This window comes from Trachurus trachurus (assembly GCF_905171665.1).
Source record: "Trachurus trachurus genome assembly, chromosome: 10".
In the NCBI taxonomy this organism is placed as follows: domain Eukaryota; kingdom Metazoa; phylum Chordata; class Actinopteri; order Carangiformes; family Carangidae; genus Trachurus; species Trachurus trachurus.
Window position 1 is genome coordinate 5450884 of NC_139894.1, and position 26257 is coordinate 5477140.

The 26257-nt window shown below is 40.2% G+C and overlaps 1 protein-coding gene and 1 pseudogene across 2 annotated transcripts; both read right to left on the minus strand.

Moving 5' to 3' along the window:
• Window positions 1-2564: 2564 nt before the first annotated feature.
• Window positions 2565-9427, minus strand: LOC310992952 (leucine-rich repeat-containing protein 39-like; the record flags this gene model as incomplete). The annotated part of the gene is made up of 5 exons (XM_083981181.1): window positions 8818-9427; window positions 7154-7310; window positions 5901-6037; window positions 4214-4359; window positions 2565-2649 (listed from the first exon to the last, which is right to left on the minus strand). The coding sequence occupies exons 1-5, from the start codon at window positions 9061-9063 to the stop codon at window positions 2565-2567; spliced, it is 771 nt and encodes a 256-aa protein (XP_083837307.1). The 5' UTR covers window positions 9064-9427.
• A 7162-nt stretch (window positions 9428-16589) lies between these two features.
• LOC310992953 (vesicular integral-membrane protein VIP36-like) lies at window positions 16590-25234 on the minus strand (annotated as a pseudogene). The gene is made up of 4 exons: window positions 25178-25234; window positions 21281-21444; window positions 21068-21182; window positions 16590-16738 (listed from the first exon to the last, which is right to left on the minus strand). The product of its transcript is annotated as a vesicular integral-membrane protein VIP36-like (transcript).
• Between the last annotated feature and the right edge of the window lie 1023 nt (window positions 25235-26257).

Below are 26257 nucleotides of genomic sequence, written 5' to 3' on the forward strand. Positions count from 1 at the left end.
AATTTTGTATTTTCTATATTTCTTATATTATTTATCAAGTACTATATTATTTATCTAAATATTTTGATAATATTTGTCCTTACATCATTTCGATGTCTTGGAATGTCTGTCGCTTTGTTTTTTGTTCCTTCTTTCAACTGTTCATACTATTTGATGATAAATAAAGTTTAAAAAAAAAACATCACTGATATTTCATATCGATCCGAGTCCGCGCGACATGTTTGTATTATTTTTTTTAATCAAACAAACTTTTAAACACTTTACGTTTCTTTCACCGGAACATAAACAAGTGACGGGTTTGACGTCACATCCGCCCCGGAAGTGTCTCTCCTGTAGTCGCGCGCGTGTGTGTGTGTGTGTGTGTGTGTTGCTGCCGCTCCAAGGTGAGCTGGGTTCGGCTCGGTTCTCCAGATGTTCCGGCTGGTCCAGGTGTGTGTCCGCCGGGCCTCGGTCCTGGGCTCAGCCCGGACCGTGACCCGGCAGTTCGCCTCCAGAACCAGAGACCGAGTCCGCAGCTGCACCGTGGACTCGAACCTGGAGGAGCAGTTCGTGTTCCCGGAGTTTACCGGTAGGTTACCCTGAGCCTCCTCCTGACCCGACATTTATTTACATGTTCAATACTTGAAAAGCTTCTGTTTCGCTGCTTGGAAAATATTTGGATGTGTGACATCACATGTGTGACGGGTATGACGTAGGAGGCCAGGGCAGGGGTCACTTTTTGAAACTGACCCAAAACATTAAAGGTTATAGTTACAACTTTTTCATCAAAAGGATTCATTTTTCAAAAATAATGCATCCACAGAATGTCTAGAGGGGTGCAGAATAAAATTATTAATTTTACTGAATTTAAAAAAAAAATAGTATATAGGCTAAATAAACCTGCTGCTGATCGGTGGGCGTTAACCCTGGGCGGAGGGATACGTGAGTTGGTTAGGTCCAAATAAAAACTGTGTTTTTCCTGCACTTTGAAGGGCTGGAAAAAATTATATTATAGCGAACAATGGAAATGTGTATTTTTTTTCAGGTAAAACCTCTTTTAGGCCGCGAAAATAGGCCGTTTCTTTGGGTCTGTTCATCTATTTGTAGATCATACAACTCCACTTTAAAAAAAATGCTACTATCCCTTTAAAAGGTAGTTATCAAGTGTCTTAGTCACACCTTTAGTGAAGTGTAGGACTGAATCTTAAATGCCAAGTTACCATAGTACTATGTGCCGTAAACTGAATTTTAAATGTTACTTTTTAATTTGTGGAATTTAGTCCAACTCTCAAACTTAAGAATAAAAGCTTTTTATCAACTTTCTCAGGTCTAAGAATAACTCATACTCTCCCAGATATTTAAAGGGATAGTTGAACATTTTGGCAAATTGGCCCATTGCACATTCACCACACTATGAGATAATAACAGAACGTTACCAGACAGAGTTGTTTTAGAGGTAAATGCAGAGACAGCTTGATGAAAAACTGTCCCTGAAGGCAACACGTCGCATCAGTGGTTTTGCATGAATTTCCCTCTAAAACAACTCTGTCTGGTAACGTTGTGTTATTATCTCATAGCGTGGTGAATGTGCAGGTCACAACTTGTCCACCAGAGCGTTGTGTTGTGGAGTTGTAGGATTGTGTATTTGATGAGTTTGATTGTGTTCACTGAGCAGCTCAGCTCACGTCTCTGCCCCGCCGATTTCAAAACAACATGCACCAGATAATTAAAGGTGATGAACCTACTGCTATGATGACTATAGGGATTATGGTGATAAGAAAATCTGCCAAAATGTTGAACTATCCCTTTAAACGAGGCCACTTTAACTGATAGACAGTAAGAATGAAACAACAACAACAACAACACTACAGACAAAAAAAAAAGAGACATCAGCTGACGTCAGAATCTCAGCTGCTTCACGCTGTTCCAGGTGCGACGCTGTGACGTCACTCTCTAAACCCACCTGGACGCAGGTGCGCATGCATGAAGTGAACTCGGTTTGTTTTTTAATTTGATTTAATTTAATTAAGTAAAAGTAAGAGTAAGAGTACATTTCTTATTTTTCACATCAATGAATTACTATATAGCTATTTGCTTTTTTATTTGTTTAAACAGCCAAACCAGATGAGGTCTGGATGTTCAGTGAGAGAATAGTTTCTTTAATCCTTCACAGGTAATTACTTTGTTACAGCAGCCATTATTGACCACACGTACAAATACATGCATAAAGTTAAAAACCACAACATTCATACTGTCACTCGATGAGTCACAAGTGACAAGACATTGAAGAAACAGAAAACAAAACAAACATCCTATTTTCAAATAGATGTATTCAGCCTTCAGTCTGATACAGTCACATTTAAAAAGCTCATTATCTGGATTTGTTCATCCTAAAAAGTTTGTATCTGGATCAGACTGATCCAATACAACTGAGCTTTGAACAACTGGGATAAAAGTAAAGATGGATTATTGATTCAATCCGGATCATTTTGATCCAGATTAAACTGGAAGTCCTGTATCTTTGTTACCGGTGTGTTTTCCGTCTGTGCTGCTGCTCCACCTTGTGTTCAAACTCAACAACTACATCACCACTCAGTTGAGACAATAATAAAACATGAGCAGGAACCTTCTTTGTTCCTCTGCAGCCACAGCGTGTGCAGCTTCTCCATCCTGAGGACACACACACACACAAACACACACACACACACACACACACACACACACACACACACACACACACACACACACACACACACACACACACACACACACACACACACACACACACACACACACACACCGCTGCTGACTGGCTGCTGATTGGCTGCTGATTGGCTGACAATCAATCAATCAATCAATCAATCAATCAATCAATATCCTTTATTTAACCAGGTAAAAAACTCATTGAGATTGAATAAAGTCGTAAATTTACGACTTTATTCTTGTAATGTTATGACTTTTTTCTCGTAGGAAATGTACAACTTTATTCTCGTAAATTTACGACTTGAGGACGTCATCTTGTGGTTTGGGAAACACTGACTGATGTTTTTCAACATTTTTTTTTTACATTTTATTGACCAAACAACTAATCGATTAATCGTTTACATAATCAACAGATTACTCGATAATGAACATTTTATTGTCAGTAACGGTAACGGCGTTGTAACGGGGTACAACTTTATTCTCGTGAATTTACGACTTTATTTTTGAAGTCTGTGTGTTTGTTTTTTTCCCTCAATGTGGCCCTTATACTCCATCGTACTTTTCCAAGAGTGACCTGGCCAAGATGTTTACACCAAACACACAAGACTCAACAAGTCAAATACGATGACACATTACAGGAAAATTAGAGTGGGATTACATGATTACACAATGCAATCACAAGATCCTATTGAGCTCATTTCCTTGTCTTTTATAACTGACTTAAATTCCCCCAGAGTTACAAGATGAGTCAATTTCAAGTCAGGCAATAAATAGAGAACCCTCAAATAGATTTTTTATTTCTGCAGGTTTGTTGAAAGTGGCTGATATAATAAAACTTCAGACTTTAAAAATAATGTTTAAAGCAAAGAACATCATTACCAGAACATTTACAAAACTTGTGGAAGGGGACAACAGACTGATACATTCACAAAGCAAGGAACTGAAAAGTTGTATATGTCTCAGTTTAAGAAAAAAAAAAAAAAGATAAGTGTCTACAAAAAAGAAGAAGGAGAAAGAGAAAAAGAAGGGAAAAAAAGAAAAGATAGATAGACGAGTGGTGTCCACCGTTATTTTGTTTGTTTTCTTGTTACTACTATGTTTCATCATCTTTAATATTTTGAAATAGAGTATAATATTGGTGTTGAAGTAAGCCAATGTAACTATAACAACAGAGAGGGGCAGGTACTATAGGTTTTCTTCATCCTGCTCCTTTTCATTCATGGTGACTATGTGTACATTATGTAAATATGCGCAACCCTGTGTATACCATGAATGGAATAAATCAAAATGAAATTAAATGGAAAAAGTCCTGCTGCACATCGTTCCAGGAAGACGGGGCAGAACATTTAAAAGCCTTTTTGCCCAGTTCCATTCCTGCATCTGTATAATGTCCAGAGAACGTATAGGCCACATCGGCTGAGGTTTCTACACACGTGTAAATACAAATATGTAGGCAAAAGTCCAAGAATAGATGTATAAATAAAAGTGACAGAGTGCGGGGGGCTCACACTGTGTCTCCACCACCACCCACCTGTGGATGTCCTCAGGTAAACACTGCAGTCGGTTTCCTCCCATGTCGAGCCACTCGAGCGCCGGCAGAGCGACCACGCAGTCCGGCATGCCGGTGAAGTCGTTCATGGACAGATCCAGGTGCTGCAGGTTCCTCAGGTGTCTGAACTAGAGAGAGGGGACACACAACAGACCTGAGACCAGCAGCTGGACCAGAACCTCTGGATGGAGAACCTTGTTATTCATGTTAGTGCTCGTGCTATCAAGCGTCTCAGAGGTCAGTTTAGTCTGAAGAGCTGAGAATTTGTGGAAGTTAGTCGACTCTCAAACTTAATATTAAAAGTTTACTGGACTACTCCCCCAGATGTTTAAAGGGATAGTTCAACATTTTGGCAAATTGGCCCATTGCCATAATCCCTATAGTCATAGCAGTAGGTTTGTTACCTTTAATTGTCGGTGCAAGCTATTTTTAGAACGGCGGAGCAGAGCCGTGAGCTGCTCAGAGCTACGCTACGGAGGCTCATTATGGGATTTCTTGGTTTCCCTCATCAAAATCATCAAATACACAATCCAACAACTCCACAACGCTCTGGTGGACAAGTTGTGACCTGCACATTCGCCACGCTATCAGATAATAACACAACGTTACCACACAGAGTTGTTTTAGAGGGAAATTCATGCAAAACCGCTCATGTGCGTTGCCTTCAGGGACAGTTTTTCAGCAAGCAGTCTCTGCATTTACCTCTAAAACAACTCTGTCTGGTAACGTTCTGTTATTATCTCATAGCGTGGTGAATGTGCAATGGGCCAATTTGCCAAAATGTTCAACTATCCCTTTAAATATCTGGGGGAGTAGGAGTGATTCTTAAACTTGAGAAAGTTGATAAAAAGCTTTTATTCTTAAGTTTGAGAGTTGGACTAAATTCCACAAATTCTCAGCACTTAAGACTAAAATCCTCTAAGAGTTGGAAGACTTGGAAGTGACATCTAAGATTCAGTTTACGGCACATAGTACTGTGGTAACTCAGCTCTGAGACCGGATTTAAGATTCAGTCCTACACTTCACTAAAGGTGTGACTAAGACACTTGATAACTACCTTTTAAAGGGATAGTAGCATTTTTTTTTAAAGTTGGGTTGTATGATCTACAAATAGATGAACAGACCCAAAGAAACGGCCTATTTTCGTGGCCTAAAAGAGGTTTTACCTGAAAAAAAATACACAGTTCCATTGTTCACTATAATATAATTTTTTCCAGCCCTTCAAAGTGCAGGAAAAACACAGTTTTTATTTGGACCTAACCAACTCACGTATCCCTCCGCCCAGGGTTAGTGCCCGCCGATCAGCAGTTGGTTAGGTCCAAATAAAAACTGTGTTTTTCCTGCACTTTGAAGGGCTGGAAAAAATTATATTATAGCGAACAAAGGAACTGTGTATTTTTTTTCAGGTAAAACCTCTTTTAGGCCACGAAAATAGGCCGTTTCTTTGGGTCCATTCACAACACTGTATGTTGTAAATCTCTGGGCAGGGCTATTATGGGCTGGCGTTGCTAACGGGAGGAGTGTAGAGAGTCTTCTACTGCAATTAAAGTACTTAGGGGCTATTTGTAGATCATACAACCCCACTTAAAAAAATGCTACTATCCCTTTAAGTGCAGCTCTCAGCCAAGAGTTTGTTTTACTCATAAGTCGACTCCTATCTGGTCCGTACCTGGTCAGGGAGGTGGTCGAGGTCCCGGTTCATGGCCAGCTCCAGTCTCTCCAGACTCTCACAGCCGCTCAGCTCCTCGGGAACCACCTGCACTCTGTTGTAGCTCAGCATCAGCTCTCTGAGCCGCGTCAACATCCCTGAGACCAGAACCAGAACCAGGAGGACACATGGTGAGACCGGCTACAGGGTCGGTCTTCTAAACCCAGGGGTGCAGATCCGATGCCAGGATTGGGGGGGGACACAAAAGTGATTTTTTTTTTTTTTTGCCCATATGCAACTCATACCATGCCGCCATAAATCACAACTCCACAGAGTCTCGGCATATCATTCAAAAAGTCCTGCACAGGGAATCATTTATTGTGCTTATACCTTTCTTGTTTATTTGTCCTAAACAGCCAACAGCGCGTATCACTGCTGTTATATTAGTAAATTATAATTTAAAGGGTCTCGGACATGTAATGTCTACTCACATTCTTATCTTTTGCCTCCCACCGACCCTCCCAGATCTCCAATTCTTCTCACCATCTTCCTTTTCTCTCAGTGTATGGAACTTTATGCATGATTAATTGATATGGATGAATATATAAAATATACAAAAATATGAATCCTAAGATTGAGGGGGTCGTTTTCTTTAAAGCCTGCTGATGTCATCAGCGTCTGTGAAAGAAACTACCCATCATTTGCATCGTAGTGGAGGAGACTAGAGGTGGAATGTGGAGTCAGAAATATAAAGGGCTGACCCAAAAAAATCGAAGCTTCGAAGCTTCGTTCGTTGCCATGGTAATCGATCTTTAAGTCCGTGATCGATTGTTTTTTTTTTCTTCCTTTTTTCCTTTTTGACACGGTTCTCATCGGCAATTGTTACATTAAAATGAGTAGGCGACTTGGCATCCTGGAAACCTGCTTGATTTATGAGATATGCAGTGTTTGTTTGCCATAACTTTCATTATTTCCGCTACGCCCCCCCCCCCCCCCCCCGATCGATTTTATGTACGCGAAGCTTCGATTATCAAAATATGATAATCGGGTCAGCCCTAGAAATATATTTGTCAAACATTATTTGTTCCACCATTTCAATAATTTCTTTTTAGATGTGAGGAATGTGAAGTCTGAAAATACATTTGTTAAATTTTGAATAGTTTGGGGTATTTTTATTGGGGGGGACAATTCATGTTTTTCAGAAATTCCCGTTCCCCCCGGGATCTGCACCCATGTCTAAACCCCCTCTTTGATCTGTCGGAGCTACTACTGACCGATCTGTTTGGGGATTTCAGAGACGCCGTTGCGGGACAGATCGAGCACCAGGAGGTTCTGGAAGCTGGAGATGAAGTGAGGGATCTTCTGCAGTCCGGTCCGGTGGAGCTGCCACTCCTGGACCTGGTTGAGCTGGACCAGACAGCCCGGTAGGACCTGCAGAGACAGACACTCACATCAGACCAAGGGCGTCATTTATGATATTTAAAAAAACAAAATTACTGGATTAATCAAACAATAATCGATTATTATATTAATTATCAACTATTTTGATAATCTAATAATCAGTTTGAGTAGTTTTTTTAAAGAAAAAAAGTCCAAATTCTCTGATTTCAGCTTCTTCAATGTGAATATTTCTGGTTTCTTTGTTCCTTTATGACAATAAACTGAGTCTCTCTTTGGTTTGTGGACAAAACAAGACATTTGAGGACGTCGTCTGGTGGTTTGAGAAACACTGACTGATGTTTTTCAACGTTTTATTGAACAAACAAAAAATCAATTAATTGTTTAAAATAATCAACAGATTAATTGATAATGAAAATAATCGTTAGTTGCAGCCCTATACCAAAAAGTAACTGAGTTAGTAACTGAATTACTACATAATAACAGTAACTATTGAGTTACTTTTATTTCATAAAATGCTCAAATGTGTTAGACTAGTTGATGGACCGAAAAAAAAATGTATAACGTAAACTTTAACAGGTGTAGCCTATTACTATTTTCTGACGGGACTTCTTGAGTCAAGTAACGGCGCATTTTATTGTCAGTAACGGTAACAGCGTTGTAACGGGGAAACAGTAACTTTTTGATTACTGTTACTGAAAAAAGTAGCGCCGTTATTTTATGACCTAGACATAGTAATCCCTGGTCATAGTTGGTCAAGTCCATATTCTGCTCAGAAACATAATGAAAAGAGCCACAAGGCCAAGAAACAGTCTTAAACGGTTGGTTCATCATATAAAAGGAGAAAAGACACTGTCCCAAGGAGGTGATAGTCATATCACTGAGTTAAAAAGTTAAGTGTTATCTCAAGTCAGCTGTCTGGTCTCAGTAGCTACTGAATTGGCTTTTCTCTCTGAATCAAATTGTTTTTTTTGCATTGTGCTATTGACAAGCTGTGATGTGCTATGTTCATAATGCTTCATCCAGGCAAGATAATAATACTAATAGTGGTAAATGACTGAAAGGTGGGGATGACAAAATAAAGAGGTAAATAAGCCTTGTCCTTTTATCAAAGTTAATGATTTTGCACTTTTCTGCTTAAAAAAAAATCCCTATACAGACAGATATCTTAACCCCCTCCAAATGTTTAACCCAAAGCTACGCCCCTGCATCAGACTGAAGACTGGACCAGGACAATCTGACAGATTTACCTATTTAAACTTGCACTTGCACTTTAGAAACTGGCACTTTATACCAGGCACTTTACAGATCACATGCACTTTATGTATAGGTATGAATGTGTATATGATTGTGAACCACTGTATAATTCTTGTGCATTTCTGTCTGTTTGTGTGTTACCTGCTAAGGGACTACGGATGCAAATTAGCAAGTTGCTAACTCTGACGCATTTACATTTGTGCACACGTACGAATGTTCATTAATGTGTATTGTCCCTTTTAAATAAATAAATAAATAAATAAATAAATAAATAAATAGATACCTTCCACTCCTCCTGCTCGATGCGGAGCACCAGCCATCCGTCCTCGGTCTGCAGCTTCTGTCTGAGTGGAGCCAGAACGGCCCGGTCCTCCCAGACCCCCAGGCTGAGTCTGGAGCGCCGCTCGGTGCCGCTCCTCCTCCTCTGCTGCTCCTCCTCGTCCTGCTCCTCCCTCCTCCTCTTGATCCGGGTCTCCCACAGAGCTCTGACCGAGCCGATGGAGCCGCACACCACCACGCCCCCCACCATGGTGACCACGACGACGATGACGTCACAGCGCCGCACGGGGAGACAGGCGAGATGACCTCTGACCTCTGAGCTGCAGCCTCGCTCTCCTCCTGATCATCCTGTAGAAACAAATACAAAACATTTCATTTCTTTGATTTCATTTCTATTTTACTAAATAAATTGTTTTTTTCTAATTATTCATTTAATTGAGGCCTGTATTGAGGCTTCATTTTGTAATAATGTAATTAATTTCATCTCATGATGTAATATTTTGTCAAATCTGCCACATTTTGTAATAAAAGTCTTGAACGCAATATGTAATAAACTTTGCCGCATTTTGTAATAAACGTTAATGTTACATTTTGCACAAAATTATTACATTTTCTATATAAAAAAAGTGCAACATTTGTATTTTGTAACTAATGCAAAATGTAACAACTTATAACAAAATGCGGCAAAGTTTATTACATATTGTGTAAGAATTTTATCACAAAATGTGGCAGATCATTACACATTTATTGCATTATAATGCAACTTTATTACATAATGTGGCACTACAAGGCCTAATCTATTATTTTTATTATTTAAATTAATGTGTTTTTGTTTTTTTTATCCTTTTTAAAGTTATTAGGGAGAGATTCACCTACATTTTTTTGTGCTTTGTTGCTCGATGACAATAAAGGAAAATTGAAATTTACAAGATAACAGAAAATCCTCATTTTGGTGAAATTACAACAGTGATTTATTTGATTTGATTTGTTTTTCATTAATCTTCACGTTGTCAGTTACACAGAATGAAAAAAAAGTACATTTACTCTGAGTGTATCTTGTTAGTTGTATTTTCATTAGTGCTGTAGTATTACAGTGCAGTAATATAACAATGTAGTGTTATTGTTGTGTAGTATCACAGTAATGGACTGTTGTGTTACAGTGTTGTGGTACTGTAGTCTAACAGTGTTGTAGAACTACAGTATAATTACAGTAGTATTATCATAGCACCACTGTGTTATTGTAGTACTCAAAGTATTACAGTGTTGTATTATCAGAGTACAGCTGTACAGTGCTGTGCAGACAGATACCCCCACCTCTTATCCTCTTACCCCCCCCTCTTACCCTCTTACCCCCCTCACTCAGAGTCACATGACTGGGTCCTGGTCCTGGGTCCAGGGAGAGGAGTCGGGGTCTCTCAGCCAATCAGAGCGGAGGACCTCCCACCTTCTCTCTGACCTCTGGAGTTTCTGACCGCGTGTCCTCCTGCACGTTGGGACGTTGTCATGGTGACGGCAGCATCTGGTCCACACACAGCAGCAGCCCTACAGAACAAGGATGGGATGTAGGAGCTCAGTGCATCATGGGAGTTTGGTGAAAGAAGCTAAAATGAGTCGTAGCAACAAGTAATAAATATTTGACACATGAAGTAAACACATTGGCCTTTGGTCAGCCCTATATATTATGGTATTAAACTACATCTTTTTATTTAACTAGGCTAGTTAAGTCACAGTAGCATATACTGATTTGTTGAACTTACAGGCTTGTTACTAAGTATGTATTACAGTTTTTTTCAGTCGCTTTGGTGCTTTTCTCACATCACTCTTAACATTTGCACAACAGTTAGTGCATTTCTCAGAACAATTATTGCAAACTGCAAAACCTAGTGGATGACCTGCAAAAGCGCGTCACTTGCTCAAAATGGATTGTCCATCCCTCAAAAGCAAGTACTCATGTCAATGAAACTGTCAGTGTCGTCAAAATGAGAAGTCCTGACACCATCGTTTATGAACAAGATGGTCAAATGGCTTTGTCATGTTTTCATTAGGACACTTTATTCTCTAAGTGTTTTCCAATGCAAAAAGTGATGATACTACCTGAAAATGCTCCAGACAGCACTATACACTACTTGTACAGCCATGTGAAAACTACAGTAAAGTTACACATTACTGTATTTAGTGGAGATACTGAATATGTATGTTTCACATTTCTACTGCATATGCTCTTTGCAATTCTGATTTGTTCACAGCATTGTGCAAAGGAAAAATACACTACAGTCATCTACAACAAACATAAGAAACACTCTTTGGGTACAACTTTACGTAAACTATGTTGCAGTACATATAGTAACTGAACCTACAGAGTACTGTAAATCATTCCTGCACATCCAGACGTTCCAGTCACATTTTCATCTACATCACTCTGTCAGTTGTAGCGATTGAAACAGATTCAATATTCCCAAAGATACAGTAATGTCATCCTTACATTGTATCTCTTTCAACCTTATGCCATTGTTTGTAATGGGCTCAGTCTCTTCCACCTCTGTGAGGTTGTCTTGTAATCCTATGTGATGCAGAGTAAAATTACAGTAATGTATAGTACATGCCTACTGCATCAACCATTATTACTGTAGTGTACAATACTGTCAAAGTGCTTCCTACTTATAAAATGCTGTAGTGCAGTACCGTGTAAGTCTAAATGTAAATGTAAAAAAGTTCTTGTCCCACTGTATCTTACAGTAATGCCTGACACAATGACAGCAGTGCAGATTGTTTAGTGCTGAATACATACCTGTTGTTCCTTACTGTAAATGTTTGAATCATTGAATTCACAGTGCTTCTCCCAACATTTAAAATTAGTTTGACAGATTTCGAAAACTAGTTCAACAATTTTGCATGTAATGACTCAAGCAATGAAATGAGGACTATTAGTTTTATAGGGAAAGACTATTCAGCGTTCAAAAGTATAGTTCATTTTGACTGACATGACATAAACAAATGATAATGTTGTAAAACAGCAGAGAATTGTATGAGAGCAACTGATACATGTCCAAAAGCATTTGCAATTTGTTCAGAGGAAGGAGAAACTGCTACTATGATGTGGACAAATGACTACATGTTGTGGAGGTTGAACTAATAGTTATGAGAACTTTCATTCTGATCTGAGAATAGCACCAAAGCGATTGAGAAAAACTGTAATTATCATGATAAATAAAACTCAACCTGTCACACAGCTCCATGTTGTCTCTGTGTCTGTGTCTTCCACGGTGAAGGGGGGGGGGGCAGCTTCTGCTCACCTGACTCTGTGCAGCTTCTTAAATCCAAACAGTCCGACACAGCGACGCACTGCTCCTCTTTGGCCTCAGTGTCTCGGACTTCCAGAGCAGCTACAGCAGCGTTGTGACCTCAACCATGGTTGATGAGAGCAGAAATGTTGTTGTAGGCCTGTGCATATTCTCATATGTCCAGGTCATAGTATTTCAAAGGAGGTTAAATCGAAAGCAACTGGACTTATACTGAGTCTCCACACCAGTTAGTTGGACCAGTCCCAGCCTGGTCAGATGCTACATGAACTGATGAAGCCTCTTGGATGAAGGTGAAACGTCTTCCTAGACAAATAACTAAGTCCAGTTGCTTTCGATTTAACCTCCTTTGAAAAAAAAAAAAAAAAATTGTTGTAGTGAAAATGGGCGGGCTCGTGAATTTTTTTTGAAACGAGTGAAAACGAGCGTTAACTCGCGTATCTCGCGTTTGGTTGCGCGTAAAAGCTCGCGCGAAAAAAAAGCGTTCCTCGTGTTTGGCGGGAAGCCCCTTGTGGGTCTTCCCGCCAAACACGATGAAAAGGACGAAGACGCGAAGGTCCCGTCGCCATAAAAGAATCGCGTGTAGCGTCGCAAAAAAAAAAAAGTCGCGTATACCGCGTCTCGCGCCTAATCGCGTCTTTGCGTCACGGCCTTTTACACCGCGGACGTAACGAATAAACGGTGACGGTGTGAACGAACAACATAGAACAGGACCAGACGTGGCGTTGTTTCCTCTTTTCACCGACAGCTCCACTCTCCCTTACTTACACAACTACTGTTATTGTTGAGGCCAGAGGATTGTGGGATTTGTAGTTTTTGACCAATCGCAGGTTGTGATCTTTCTGTTTTTGTGATGTTCCCGGTTCACACCATAGACTTTTTTAGGGGCAAATGCGAGTGAAATGCTCGCCCATGGAGGGCATAAGAACATTTAAGACCTGTCTAAAACCTGTTAAAATCCAGAGTCCCTCATTTGGGGGACTTGAAGACATGCATAACAATAACAGAGCCCCCACTGCACTGATTATGAAAGAATATGGTCATATTATGTCAAATTAAACAGCTGAAGCTGGGCTACAACGTGTAAAAACCATGTTTATATGACCCAAACACAGCCCAAACACTACTCAAACAAACAACTAGACATCAAACTTCATAAAGCACCTCTGTGTGGACCCAGTCGCCACATTTCTGGCTCGTATACTACTGTACATTATGCAAAACACATCAGCGACCGCTCATCTGAACGTAAACACTGGGGCGTCCCTCAACAACCGCGGCTAACACAGCAGCTAACAGCAGCAGGCAGAGGGAGAAGACAACAACGAACAAAGTCGAGCAAAACCAGACGCTGCGTGGCCAAAACATGGTCGTACATTTGCTCTTACCTTTGCTGTTTTGCCGTGAAAAGGTTGTGTTATGGGTAAATCCACAATATTTCCAGTTGAACTCTGCCTAGTGTTTACATCTGAATCAGCCGGACCGAAATCCGACCCGGGGGAAGCCTGGTGCGCGCGCACACAACCCCACGTTGGCCTGCACGTGGATCTGCTGATCTGATTGGTTCATGGCTGGCACATGGCTGCCAGTGCGGCCAATCACATCGACCTGGGTCTAGCGTCATTCCTCTCTCTCTACTGGTTATAATGAGCTGCCAATCACTCGAATCGACCACTCCGCTGCAGAGATAGAGGCTGAAAGCCCAACCCCCACCCAGAAGCTGCTCTGAGTGCAGCAGTACGCAGAGAGACTGAATCCACTATGTTAGTTATTTACAATCGGTTCCAGTAGATTTATTTTCAGTTAGTTTATCCAAATTGTGTGAAAATAAAGATTAAACAATAGTTTATAGTAGCAGGTGGTTCTAAGCTGTGCCAAAAATGGACATTTTGGAAAGTTCGCCTGGATATTTTGTAGTAAAATCTCAATAATTTTGTCCTGCTTCAATTAATCAGAATCAACCACTGCAGAGACAATGTTCACATGTTGTACAATGATTTTATAGAGAGTTTGAGCTTCATCAGCATTATTCTAAAGGGCACTCATCAAAAATATGATTTATTTTTCAGGCGAATATTCATTTTATAAATTTTTTTCTGTGTGTCATCTTCATTTACTCTTCACCAGTAACAGATATACTGAAATTTACACATATCAGCAATTCCTAATTTTTTTCCCTTTCCTATGACACCTAAAGTATTCAAATAGACCTTGTGGTTGCAGAGATATACTCATTTTATTATGGATATGCAATTTTCGAGAAAAGGCCTAAAAAATAGGCTGGTTGACTTGAACACAATAATTCAACAAATTTAAAGGGACAACGAGGAGTTTTGGAAAAGCGAAGCGTTTTCACACTACATTTATGAGCCTCCGCGCGCACCGTAAAATTCTTTTGACCGGCGCAAGACGGACTCATGTTTTCATTCATCAAGAATTAAAGTCAGAGGTTCAAAGAGGTTCACATACCGTCGTAGTTCCGACCATAAACGGCGATTCAGCTGCGTTATTCTCATGACTCGTTGCGAAACCGAAAGTAAAAAACGCTGGTCGGCTCGACCAGCATCTCCGCCACCACTAATAATAACAAAATAACGATAGAGACAGAACCATATATTTATCGAAAATGGGCCCATTAACAAGTGTGGGTAGCGGAGATTCATCCACATTAACGTGAGACTTTTTTATAACCGAATAGAAACTCCTCGTTGTCCCTTTAAATGAATCCCTACTACATGTTTTCAAATCATTTTCAAGATAATTCCTTAGATTGACCGAGATATGTTGTGTGTACTATATTTTCATGTCTTTATTTCCTGGATCAGATTCAGAGTTTTAAGCTTATTTATCTCCAGATCCACAGTCTAATTAATGTTGTCAGGTGGTGAAAGGTTGGACTGAGTAAGATTATTAATAATAAGATTAATATAAACTATAAAACCTGTATAATTCAGGACAGAGGCAACAACAACACAAACTGTTCCATATAAATGTGCGTGTTGGAGTCGTTGCACCGCACACGCAACTTTAACAGTTTGATGCATCATTAACTCTCCCTCCGCCTGCTGCACCAGCTCATGATTCAGGGCCCATTTCATCATTTTTAGAGTTGCTGGGTGACTCTGTTGATATTCAGGCTGTTGATCATCTGTCAGTCTTCAGCACAAAAAAACTCCTATTTTATTTTGTCCTGGGTTGAACTTTGTGAAGCTACTTTCTGGTTGTTGGAGACTAGTTTGTCCTTGACTAATTTATAGTTTATTTTAGTTGTGATATTCCTCTGTTAACTTTACAGTGTGCAGCCTGGTTGTGTTACCAACCTACAACCTGAGGCTTTTGTTGTTTGTGTGTTCATTATTGTTTTTATTTGCATCTAATTGAAATGTCCACACTGTCCTGGCATCTGGACTGAAAATCATAAAATCAATGGTGATTTTTAGTTTATGGACGTAGCATCCGTGACGTCCCCCATTGGTTTTGGGGAGTCGTTTTTGTGACTCAAATATGGCGGCCTGAACAGCGCCATGTTGGATTGGCCGGCCAAGAACCCGCCCACTGGCCTCGAAGCAGCTGTCCACGGAGCTGCTCCGGACCTGTCACTCAACGTTTCCGCGCCCTAATTGGTGAGAATTTTAAACCTAATAACAGTAAAACGGTAGAGTTAAAAAAAAATTCACCCCCCTCAGAGTGTGTGCGGGGGTAGAAACTATCGGTTGAGACCAAAAAACGTTCTGACACCAGGCTTTGATCATGTTTATTGAGGATGTAAAATCAGCGATTTTAACATGGGGGTCTATGGAGAATGCTGCTTTCTGACACCAGCCCCCAGAGGAAGCCGGGGGGATTGCAGTTTTTTGAACGCGGAAGTGAACTTAACTTCTCAGACTGACAACTGCCCCCTTATACACTACTCACAAAAAGTTATGGATGTTTGGCTTTTGGATTAAGTTTCAGAATGCACCTAAAATGCACTATAACCTTTACAGGTGAACTTCATTTAACCTTCTCTAAACTTTTGAATGCACATGTCCAATTGTTCAATGTTTCAGTCCTTATTGAATAACATGCTGTTCTCTAACAAGGTGATTAACCACAAACATCACAAGCACTGTCTAATTTAGTGGTTCAGTCGTCATTGAGCCACTAAATGTTCTGGTTCAGTGACAGTTTGTAGACAGTCCTCTTCTCTCTCCCTCTCCTCTCCACCATGTTACCATGTTGACATCATGAGACCAAGACAACACTTTGATCAAACTGATCAAGTTATTGAGACATTGAAATTTTTGTTGTGCTACAGCCACCACGGTTGTTAGCTTTTGTTTGAGATAAAAAAAAATGACCATTGCATCATTCTACTTAAAAGGCTTTCATGATAGGATATCACTGTAGCATGAACTTTTTATAGGGATGTTCTTGTCAAATATCCTTAACTTTTTGTGAGTAGTGTACATAGATTGATCAGAAACCTGATTCTACCTCAGGTTTCCTGTGACTCAGCTCTTTCACCTTTAGGGGACTTGAGGAGGCTGACACTGGGCTCGATCTTGGTCCAATCCAGGTTCTCCTCCTCGGGGGTGTGCTCCACCATCAGCTGGTAGAGCTTCATGGAGATTATGTCATGGTTATCTGGAAAACAATATACAAGTTTAAATGGTAATCAAACCTGTTATATAATATTATAGTTTTTCTCGATTGTTTACACACAATTTCTGGTTCTTGAGACACAACGGCCTCAACATCTAACTCATGCACCAACCCCCTGAACCAAGTCTGCTAAACTACAAGCACAATTCCTGCTTTACACTCAATTTGCAGTTCTATAACACACTTTTTTCAAAACACTACACACAATTCTCTGCATTTGGCACAATTTTCATGAAGAAAATCTCTTGTTTTCACGAGTAACACACTGTTATTCAAAATTCTAAAGTTAGTTTACCCTACTATGCACACTGACTCATCACATGGGTAAACACTTGTCACACAGTTTTACAATTAGCAATCAGAGCTTTAGCATAAAAGGGCAGCATAACAGTCAGTGATGGACTGACACCAAAAAGAGAGAAACCAAACAGAGAGAGAGGCCACACAACACACACACACACACACACACACACACACACACACACACACACACACACACACACACACACACACACATATATATAGCAGTGATCATAATGATGATGAGAAAAGAAAATGCATTGATCACCAAAATTGCATGTTGATGCAAGGATTTGAACCCAGACTAGAACAAAGTTTTTGACTGCAAAGAGTGCTGCTCTACTAGGTGAGCTACATGTCACAGCAGTCTCATCCCATCAAAATTATGTGTTCAGTCTTTCAAAATTGTCCAACCGTAAACCGCTGACCCCGACCGACTCTTTTTTTTTTTGTGGTCACATCAGCACGGCTGCATCGTCACACACCCAACTCGGTCACGCCCGTCTTCACGCATTTCATTTGTTACGGTGCATTTGAGTGTTCTGAGTATAAAAACAATATTCTAAAATATTTTACAATACATTTATATAGGACGGAGGTACGTTTTATCAGTCTGTTTTCTGGGAATAATTGACATAAGGAGAAACCAGAAACAAGCCGTTTTTTCGTTTTTTCGTTTTGGAAAAAAAAACGGAAATCAAAATTTCAGTTCGTTTTCTCGTTTTTGGTTCTTATTTAACAAAACGACTTTACCACTCAATATTTTGTTTCCGTGGGTGGGCGGGTCCTAGTGTGCTTCCTTGCCCTGTGCCCTTCAAAATAAAAGTTCCTCAATTTAATAATGTCGACAAAAATATTACTGTAGGCTACAGACACTAGCAGACATAGAGGAACCCATCACCCACAGTCAAGACTGACACGGCTTCAAATAACAATAATAGTAGGCTATTCATAATGAAAATGAGAACTTATGAAGTTATGATGACTTCAGTGTAGATGTTTAGCCACAAGGTGGCGCAGTTATTACACGAAGATTAGATCTGAGGGCTTTACTACGACGGAGGCTCACAACATATCGTGTGTATTATTGAAAGCGAGGGGTGTGCCTATAGGCTATAGGCTAGTGAGTACAGAGTGTCTACTCTGTACAGTGACAAAGACTGTACAGTAACTTCGTTCAATATACAGTAGATACTACTTCAAAGTGGCCATTTCACTCGCGGGGAGCGAGATTCACGCAACGCGTGAAATGTGAGTGACAAAGTGATCACACACAAGAGCATTATTTAATTTAATTTATAAGTTTATTTGAAAACAGGGACAGTGCACATTAATAACATCACTGTAAATGCGCCAGAATTAGCCAAGAGGCTATTTTTCATCTGTAGTCCCCAGACGGATGTTAAAAAGTCACCCTAAAAACAGAATATGAATATGATTAAAATTACAAAGTTATTAGCCAAGGCAATCTACAAACATGCACAGCAATTAACAACTTGACAAAAGAACATACAACATGACATGACAAAAGACAAAACATACATAACATCAATCAGAAAACATAATCAATACATCCCCATGCAGCAAAGACACATGACGCAATACACATCACACCACAGCATGCAAAGCAGAAGCACAGACACAAACTGCATGCATACACAGTAGAAACGACGCCACAAAAAGACATGCATGCCGACACATGAAGGCAGACAGACAACAACAAGATGGCTACAGGTTCAGCACAGACGGACCGGAGAGAGGAAGAAAGGTGTAAAAGAACTAGTGCTGACAGATCTGAGCACCAATCAACCATCTCTTCAAATGAGCTTTGAATAAACTGTAGGTATTCAGGTCTCTAATAGTAGCTGGGATGGAATTCCACTCTAGTGCAGCTCTAACAGAGAAAGCAGACTGACTAAACGAACTTTTCCTAAAAGGAATAATACAGTCTCCTCTTGCTGCACCTCTTGTGAACCCATATGCAGTTGTTCTTATGTTGACAAACTGTCTCAGCGGAGGCGTGGTGGAACCATATATAATCTTGTGCATAAGACAGGCATTTACATATTTAATCAAATTGTCCCAACTCAACAGATTATATTTTCTTAATATTGGACAATGATGAGAATGTACCGGTTTCTTGTCAAGGATTTTAACTGTTCGTTTATACAAAGATTCTATTGGTTTTAGAGAAGTGTTACTGGCCTGTGACCAGGTAGTTACACTGGTCACAGGCCATTATGACTGATAGCTCTCCTGGTAGAACAGCTCTCTCAGTAAGCTGATTAGTCCACTAGTGTGGGTTCGAGTCTCAGTTTAGGTTGTACCATTAATTAATGTGTTTTCTTTTCTCATCATCATTATGATCACATATGGCTTAAGTTTGAGCAAATAAATGAGCAAATGAGCATTAATTCTCCGCCGGGCCGAGGCACCAACTTCCCTGCTTGTGTACATGTTTATAGGGATGTGAACGTGTAGCCTACTTAACTATGTACACGTGTACACTGTGCATTTTCCTGGCCAGCACAGGTACCAGGAGACCAAGACCCCCTGTCATGTCGGTCCTCCACCCTTCCTGATCCGCCGCAAGTTGCAAGAGCCCCGCGGAGCCCAGTCTCTCCCTCCTCTCCCACACTTCAGCACCTGTCCTGGGCTGTCACTCTGCAGGGACGGCACGTGTCATAAGCCGTTGCAGACAAATACCTACACAAGCAGGGAAGTTGGTGCCTCGGCCCGACGGAGAATTAATGCTCATTTGCTCATTTATTTGCTCAAACTTAAGCCATGATCATAATGATGATGAGAAAAGAAAACACATTAATTAATGGTACAACCTAAACTGAGACTCGAACCCACACTAGTGGACGAATCAGCTTAATGAGTGAGCTGTTCTACCAGGGGAGCTATCAGTCATAATACTCTTGCGTGTGATCACTTTGTCACTCACATTTCACGCGTTGCGTGAATCTCGCTCCCCGCGAGTGAAATGGCCACTTTGAAGTAGTATCTACTGTATATTGAACGAAGTTACTGTACAGTCTTTGTCACTGTACAGAGTAGACACTCTGTACTCACTAGCCTATAGCCTATAGGCACACCCCTCGTTTTCAATAATACACACGATATGTTGTGAGCCTCCGTCGTAGTAAAGCCCTCAGATCTAATCTTCGTGTAATAACTGCGCCACCTTGTGGCTAAACATCTACACTGAAGTCATCATAACTTCATAAGTTCTCATTTTCATTATGAATAGCCTACTATTATTGTTATTTGAAGCCGTGTCAGTCTTGACTGTGGGTGATGGGGTCCTCTATGTCTGCTAGTGTCTGTAGCCTACAGTAATATTTTTGTCAATTATTAAATTGAGGAACTTTTATTTTGAAGGGCACAGGGCAAGGAAGCACACTAGGACCCGCCCACCCACGGAAACAAAATATTGAGTGGTAAATTTGTTTTGTTAAATAAGAACCAAAAACGAGAAAACGAACTGAAATTTTGATTTCCGTTTTTTTTTCCAAAACGAAAAAACGAAAAAACGGCTTGTTTCTGGTTTCTCCTTATGTCAATTATTCCCAGAAAACAGACTGATAAAACGTACCTTGGTCATATAGCCTACTGTCTGTAGTAACTGTTAAAAAAAAAGAAAAAAGAAAAAGCCTAAGTCATTATGATGAATGGAGGAGAAGTGTTTTCCATTCATCATAGTGTTTTACACTGAGCACATCAGTGTTCAACTGGTTCTTATAAATGTCTATTCATATGATGGTTTGTGTGTGTCATTTGAGACTAAAATAGCATTTTGAGAATAAGTAACATTGTTTTGAATGTAAAGTTTCATTTTGCAGGAAAAGTGAGGGGTTTTGCCCATTGTGTGTGTTTTTTTGGATTTGTGTGTAGAGTTCTGAGAGTATGAGGCATGCTTTCAGAAAATGTGTGTAAACAATCAAGAAAAAGTAACTTTTAAAAGTCATCATTAAATACTGACTTTTGATTTTCATGCCGACCTACCGGACAGATCTCCTGTAGCTGCTGAAGCTCCAAAGAAATATCCAGTGGGAAGACGAACACCTCCGATGTCGATGCACTCCTTCCACTCGTTCTTGTCGTCAACGTCAACCATCACCTGCAGGATGAGGATACAGGTTTGTTGCATTATCCTGTAATAAATCATGTCTGGATATACAGAAGCAGTGCAGCATCCCTGGGAGGCTCTGTACGCACAGTGAGTCGTCCTTTCGAGTATAGCGGATGGCGAGGTAGGTGTCGTGCTCTCTGTTCCTGATCTCAGCCGAGCACCCGCCCAGCTCCGACGACCGCCCGTCTTTGCCGTGGTCGTAGCTCACCGAGCCGTTGGTCACCAAGGCCGAAATGTAGGGGAAGGAACGCTGGAGACGGACGGGACAGAACCGAGTGAGTGATGACTCTCAAAAAACGCATCACAGATCACACATCCTGTACGTTCTTGGATAGAGACGATGGACAAACGATGACAGTAAATAAAACAATAAAATATAAGAAGCCCACAGTGTGTTTCCAGTCATGTCCAGCTACCTTCAAACTGCAGCCACACACATTAAGATCAGCTCTAAACTGGTTTTCATGGCTGATATCTTGGAGCATCAATACAATATAAACTAAATTATCAATCTTCTTTCCCCACAAAAACTAACAGACAAACAGAACAACACACATATTTTATCAGTGTTGGTTTTCTATAACTAATATATATCTGAGATCACTGATGAAGGCTTTCAGCTGAAACCTGTTTGTTCTTTCTCGCCTGTTTAACCCTCCTGTTGTCCTCCTGGGTCAAGGAAGGAAGGAAGGACGAAGGGAAAGAAAGGGAGGAAGGGAAAAAGGAAGGAAAGATAGAAGGAGGGAGGGAACAGATTGGGTCAAAAGGGAAGGAAGAAGTAAGGATAAAGGGAAGGGAGGAAGGAAGGATTGTGGAAAGAAGGAAGGGAAAAAGGAAGGAAAGAAACATGGAGGGAGGGAGGGAGGGAACAGATTTGTTCAAGGAAGGAAGTAAGGATAAAGGGAAGGAAGGAAGGATTGTGGAAAGAAGGAAGGGAAAAAGGAAGGAAAGAAAGATGGAGGGAACAGATTTGTTCAAGGAAGGAAGAAGGAAGAAAGAAGGAAGGGAGGGAAAGAAGGATTGTGGAAAGAAGGAAGGGAAAGGGAAAGAAAGATGGAGGGAAGGATTTGTTCAAGGAAGGAAGAAAGAAAGAAGGAAGGGATGGAAGAAGGAAGGGAAAAGGGAAGGGAAGGAAAGAAAGATGGAGGGATAGGTCAATTGGATCAAAAGAGGAAGGAAGAAGAAGTAAGGATTTGATTTGATTTGATTTTTATTTGTCTCAAACAAGCACATTAAAAGACAAACAATCTATGTAACAAGAAACAAAACAACAATGATACTGTGCAAGTTTGAGAAGGGGCTGAAAGAAGCAAAGCTTATCAAGTTCAGCCCCCCCTTACAATGTGATTCATGTCATACATCTGTAGTTCCATACAATTCAGAAGATTAAAAACATATTGCTTTAATATGAAATAAGATCATGATTATAAATAAAAAGAGTAAAATTAGCAGTCCAGTTCTTTATAGCTGTCCAAGAGTGTATGTTTGTACTTACTTTTAAATTGTTTTAAGTTATTGCACATTTTTATATCCTCATCTAGTCTATTCCACATTTTAACACCACAAAAATAGATGCTAAAACTTTTCAGGGTAGAATGGATGGTAGATTGTTTAAAGTTACAGTTCCCTCTTAAATCATATATGCTTTCTCTGACCATAAACATTTTCTGGATGTTTATTGGTAGCAGGATGAAGGGAAGGAAGGAAGGAAGGAAGGAAGGAAGGAAGGAAGGAAGGAAGGAAGGAAGGAAGGAAGGAAGGATGGAGAAAGGGAACAGATTGGGTTAATTTGACCCAGAAGGACGACACCATGAGAACAGGTTTTCTCTTCTCTTCTGTTTATAAAGCAAAGCACACTGGTACACTGAGGAAGACTATTGCCGTTGTAACGTTTATCTGATTCATTAAAACACCAAAAGGACGTTTTGAGAGTGTTGGCCTTATGCTTTTTCGAGCCGTGCCCCCATCGACTGCTTCAACCTGTGAGTGTGCTTGCTGATCCCTTTTCACTGTTTATATAGCAACCCTATGTGTACATGAGGATGCTGTGACTGTTATTATAGTTTCTTACATGCTTCAGCAGCAATGTGAAGTAGCTTCTCTCGCAAGTTCATATAAAATAAACAAAAATTTACATTACGTCATGAAGCGCGGTGCCTGCCAGAGGAGCGTCATGCTCAGTGGGTTGTGTGATTATGATTACATCTTTTCTTTTTTTTGCTGCTGCACAACAAAGTTACAAAAATCATGGCAAAATAAACACTCAGGTGAACATGCTCGAACATCTGACAACATGCCAATTTTTTATTTTTATTTTTTAAAGGTGAAGGAGTCGAGATGATGACATGCTGCTGAGTAAAACGTGAGCCTCCACTCACATCCGTGGTGTCATTGTTAGAGTAAGTATCTATAAAAACGCAAACAGGTGGTGAGACAGTGTCCAGGTTTGCAAGCTTCACAGTACGACTGGGACAAAAGCACATTTCTAGATCTACATTCCCAGCGTTCTGTTGGGGTGAAAACTGTCTTAACACTGAATATTTACCTTTACTAACTGAGTTTGATATTGTGCCTTACTGACTAACAAATAGAACAGAGCACCATTGTCTTACTGACTGATGAAATAAAGCTGAACCTGTGTCTCTACACTGGAGATTTCCAAGCTGCACACAGTTACCTCATCACCAGAACTAACACTGAACATATATTCTCCACTTTGACATTACTGATCAACACTGAATATACTGTATCTCATTGGTGATTGTTTTAGTAGATTGAGCACTTACACATTTTACCCATTTAAACAAGTTAATCCTGAGTGGTGTGAAACTTTTGCCTAAATTGTTTTGAGCTGTAGTTGAGCTGTTGTGTCCGGTTGAAGAATGTGAGGGAGTCGAGCATTAGGCCTAACCCCGTGGTACGAAGGGTTAACACATGGAGAGATAGGAGCCAGGACATATAGAAAGATTTATGTACCTGTTTATGCTTTCACTTTAGGTAGTAGTAAAGTTTAGTCTCATGTTTTAACTAACCTATTGTGTCTTATATTTTTGACTAACCCATTGAGTTTAAAGACAACTGAAACTTGTAAGCAAACCCTATAGATTTGTGTTGAGCTTAATTCATAATGCAGTGAATACCAGTAACCTGTTAGATCATTCAGAGGCAAGTTGAGAGCACACAGAGCCACAGTGAAAGCAAAATATCTCCAAGGCCGAAGGGAGGAGAGGAGGAGAGTCCTGTGAGCCCTGCTGAATAATGCATTGTGAGGAAGAGTTTTAATGATCTGTATTATCTGCCCTGACCCCTCAGACACCTGGGATGGAAAATCTATGTCAGTGTAGGGAGGGTTTGTTGTGTTTCAGGCCCAGAGGTTCGTGTGCTGAGAAGATGGGACCAACCTGTGCCAGCCAGAGGGCACCAACGAAGGGAGGGCTAAGTCTAAACCACAGCCATTCCTTTGATGGTCCAATTTAATAAATAGTTCAAACAAACATGTATGGCAGTTTTTCTGTTTTTTCAACCCGACAGTCCCCTTGATAAACCAGTGGTTAAACCACAGTTAGACTGCTGAGATCTCCCGCAGCTCTTTGCTTTTTGTACCTCTGATATATTAGATTGAGGTCAAGTCACATACACTCTCACACTGGCTTAGATGGTAAGTAACCAGCAGTACACCGAGTAGCTGGAAATGTCTTTGCTTGTGGTTTCAAGCATTTTGTGCAAATAGCCTTTAAGCAGTCCCACTCAAGTAAAAAAAACATGCACAACTTTTGTGAAGTAAAAATGTTTTACATCTCTGAAACAATATGCTCCTGCAAAACAGGCCCATTTTTATTCTAGAGATGAATGACACTGAAAATTCAGTGTTCAGTGTTCTGTTAAAATGACCAGTTCCACTTTATATTTTCACTCTCAGCAAACTGGACCCACTCCACCACTCCGCCATCCGTTTTGCCACTGGGGCTCCATTCACCACTCACCACTGCGACCTCTATAACCTGGTAGACTGGACTTCCCTTCACACCAGACGGCTCCATCACTGGTTTCTGCTCATCTACAAAACCATTCTCGGCATCACACCTCTCTACCTCTCTTCCCTTCTGCACCTCTCTCACCCTGCCCGCAATCTAAGGTCCAGTGCATTCATCAACCTCTCCATCCCCAAAGTCTGCACCGTCTTTGGACGCAGTGCCTTCCGGTTCGCTGCAGCCTTTGACTGGAACACCTTACAAAACACCCTTAAACTTTCTGTCCTCACGTCTCTCTCTGTTTTCAAACAAAATTTACTACAAATCACAGTCGACTCCTGCACTTGCTAACAGGCTTCTTGTCATGCCCCATTGATTAATTACATTGTATTGTATTGTATTTTATTGATTATATTGATATATTGTATGTACTGTATTGTATAGAATTTTTCTGTGTAATTTATTAACCTTGTTTCACTTTTAGCACTCCCCTCCCCCTTCCCCCTCAGGCTGCACTTGAAAATAAGAATTCTGTTCTTACTGTAATTTGTTTGCCTGGTTAAATAAAGGTTAAATAAAAAATAAAAATAAAAATATTTTGGAACATTAATGATGTTTTATCAATACACATAATGATCCCTAAATTGATCTCTGTCGAAACAAAACATATGCAAAAATGTTGAGACATTGTTTTGCAACAAGCTTTGCTGTTGTCGAGGAGTGGAAAGAATGAATTAGAGTACTCCCAATGTGTTCACTACTTCACTACCTATGTACCAATATAAAAGTATATAAAGTCCAGGATTCTTTTGGATCAATTCCTATCAAATAATCATGTTGCATGAAGTGGTTCTCAAAATTAATATTAATTCAAATTAAAGTTCGGTAGATTCAGCAATTGAACAAGATTGTTACTATGAATTTAAAAAAATTATAAAAGTGCGCAAAAACTGAATAATATAGATGGAATTAAATGGTCAGAAAGTGAAAGCATGCATCAAATCAAATCTGTTTGCAACAGTTTGTACACTGCTGCCATCTTCTGGTTAGAAGCAGACATTCATGATTTAAGATGTTTTCACTTTTCCAACA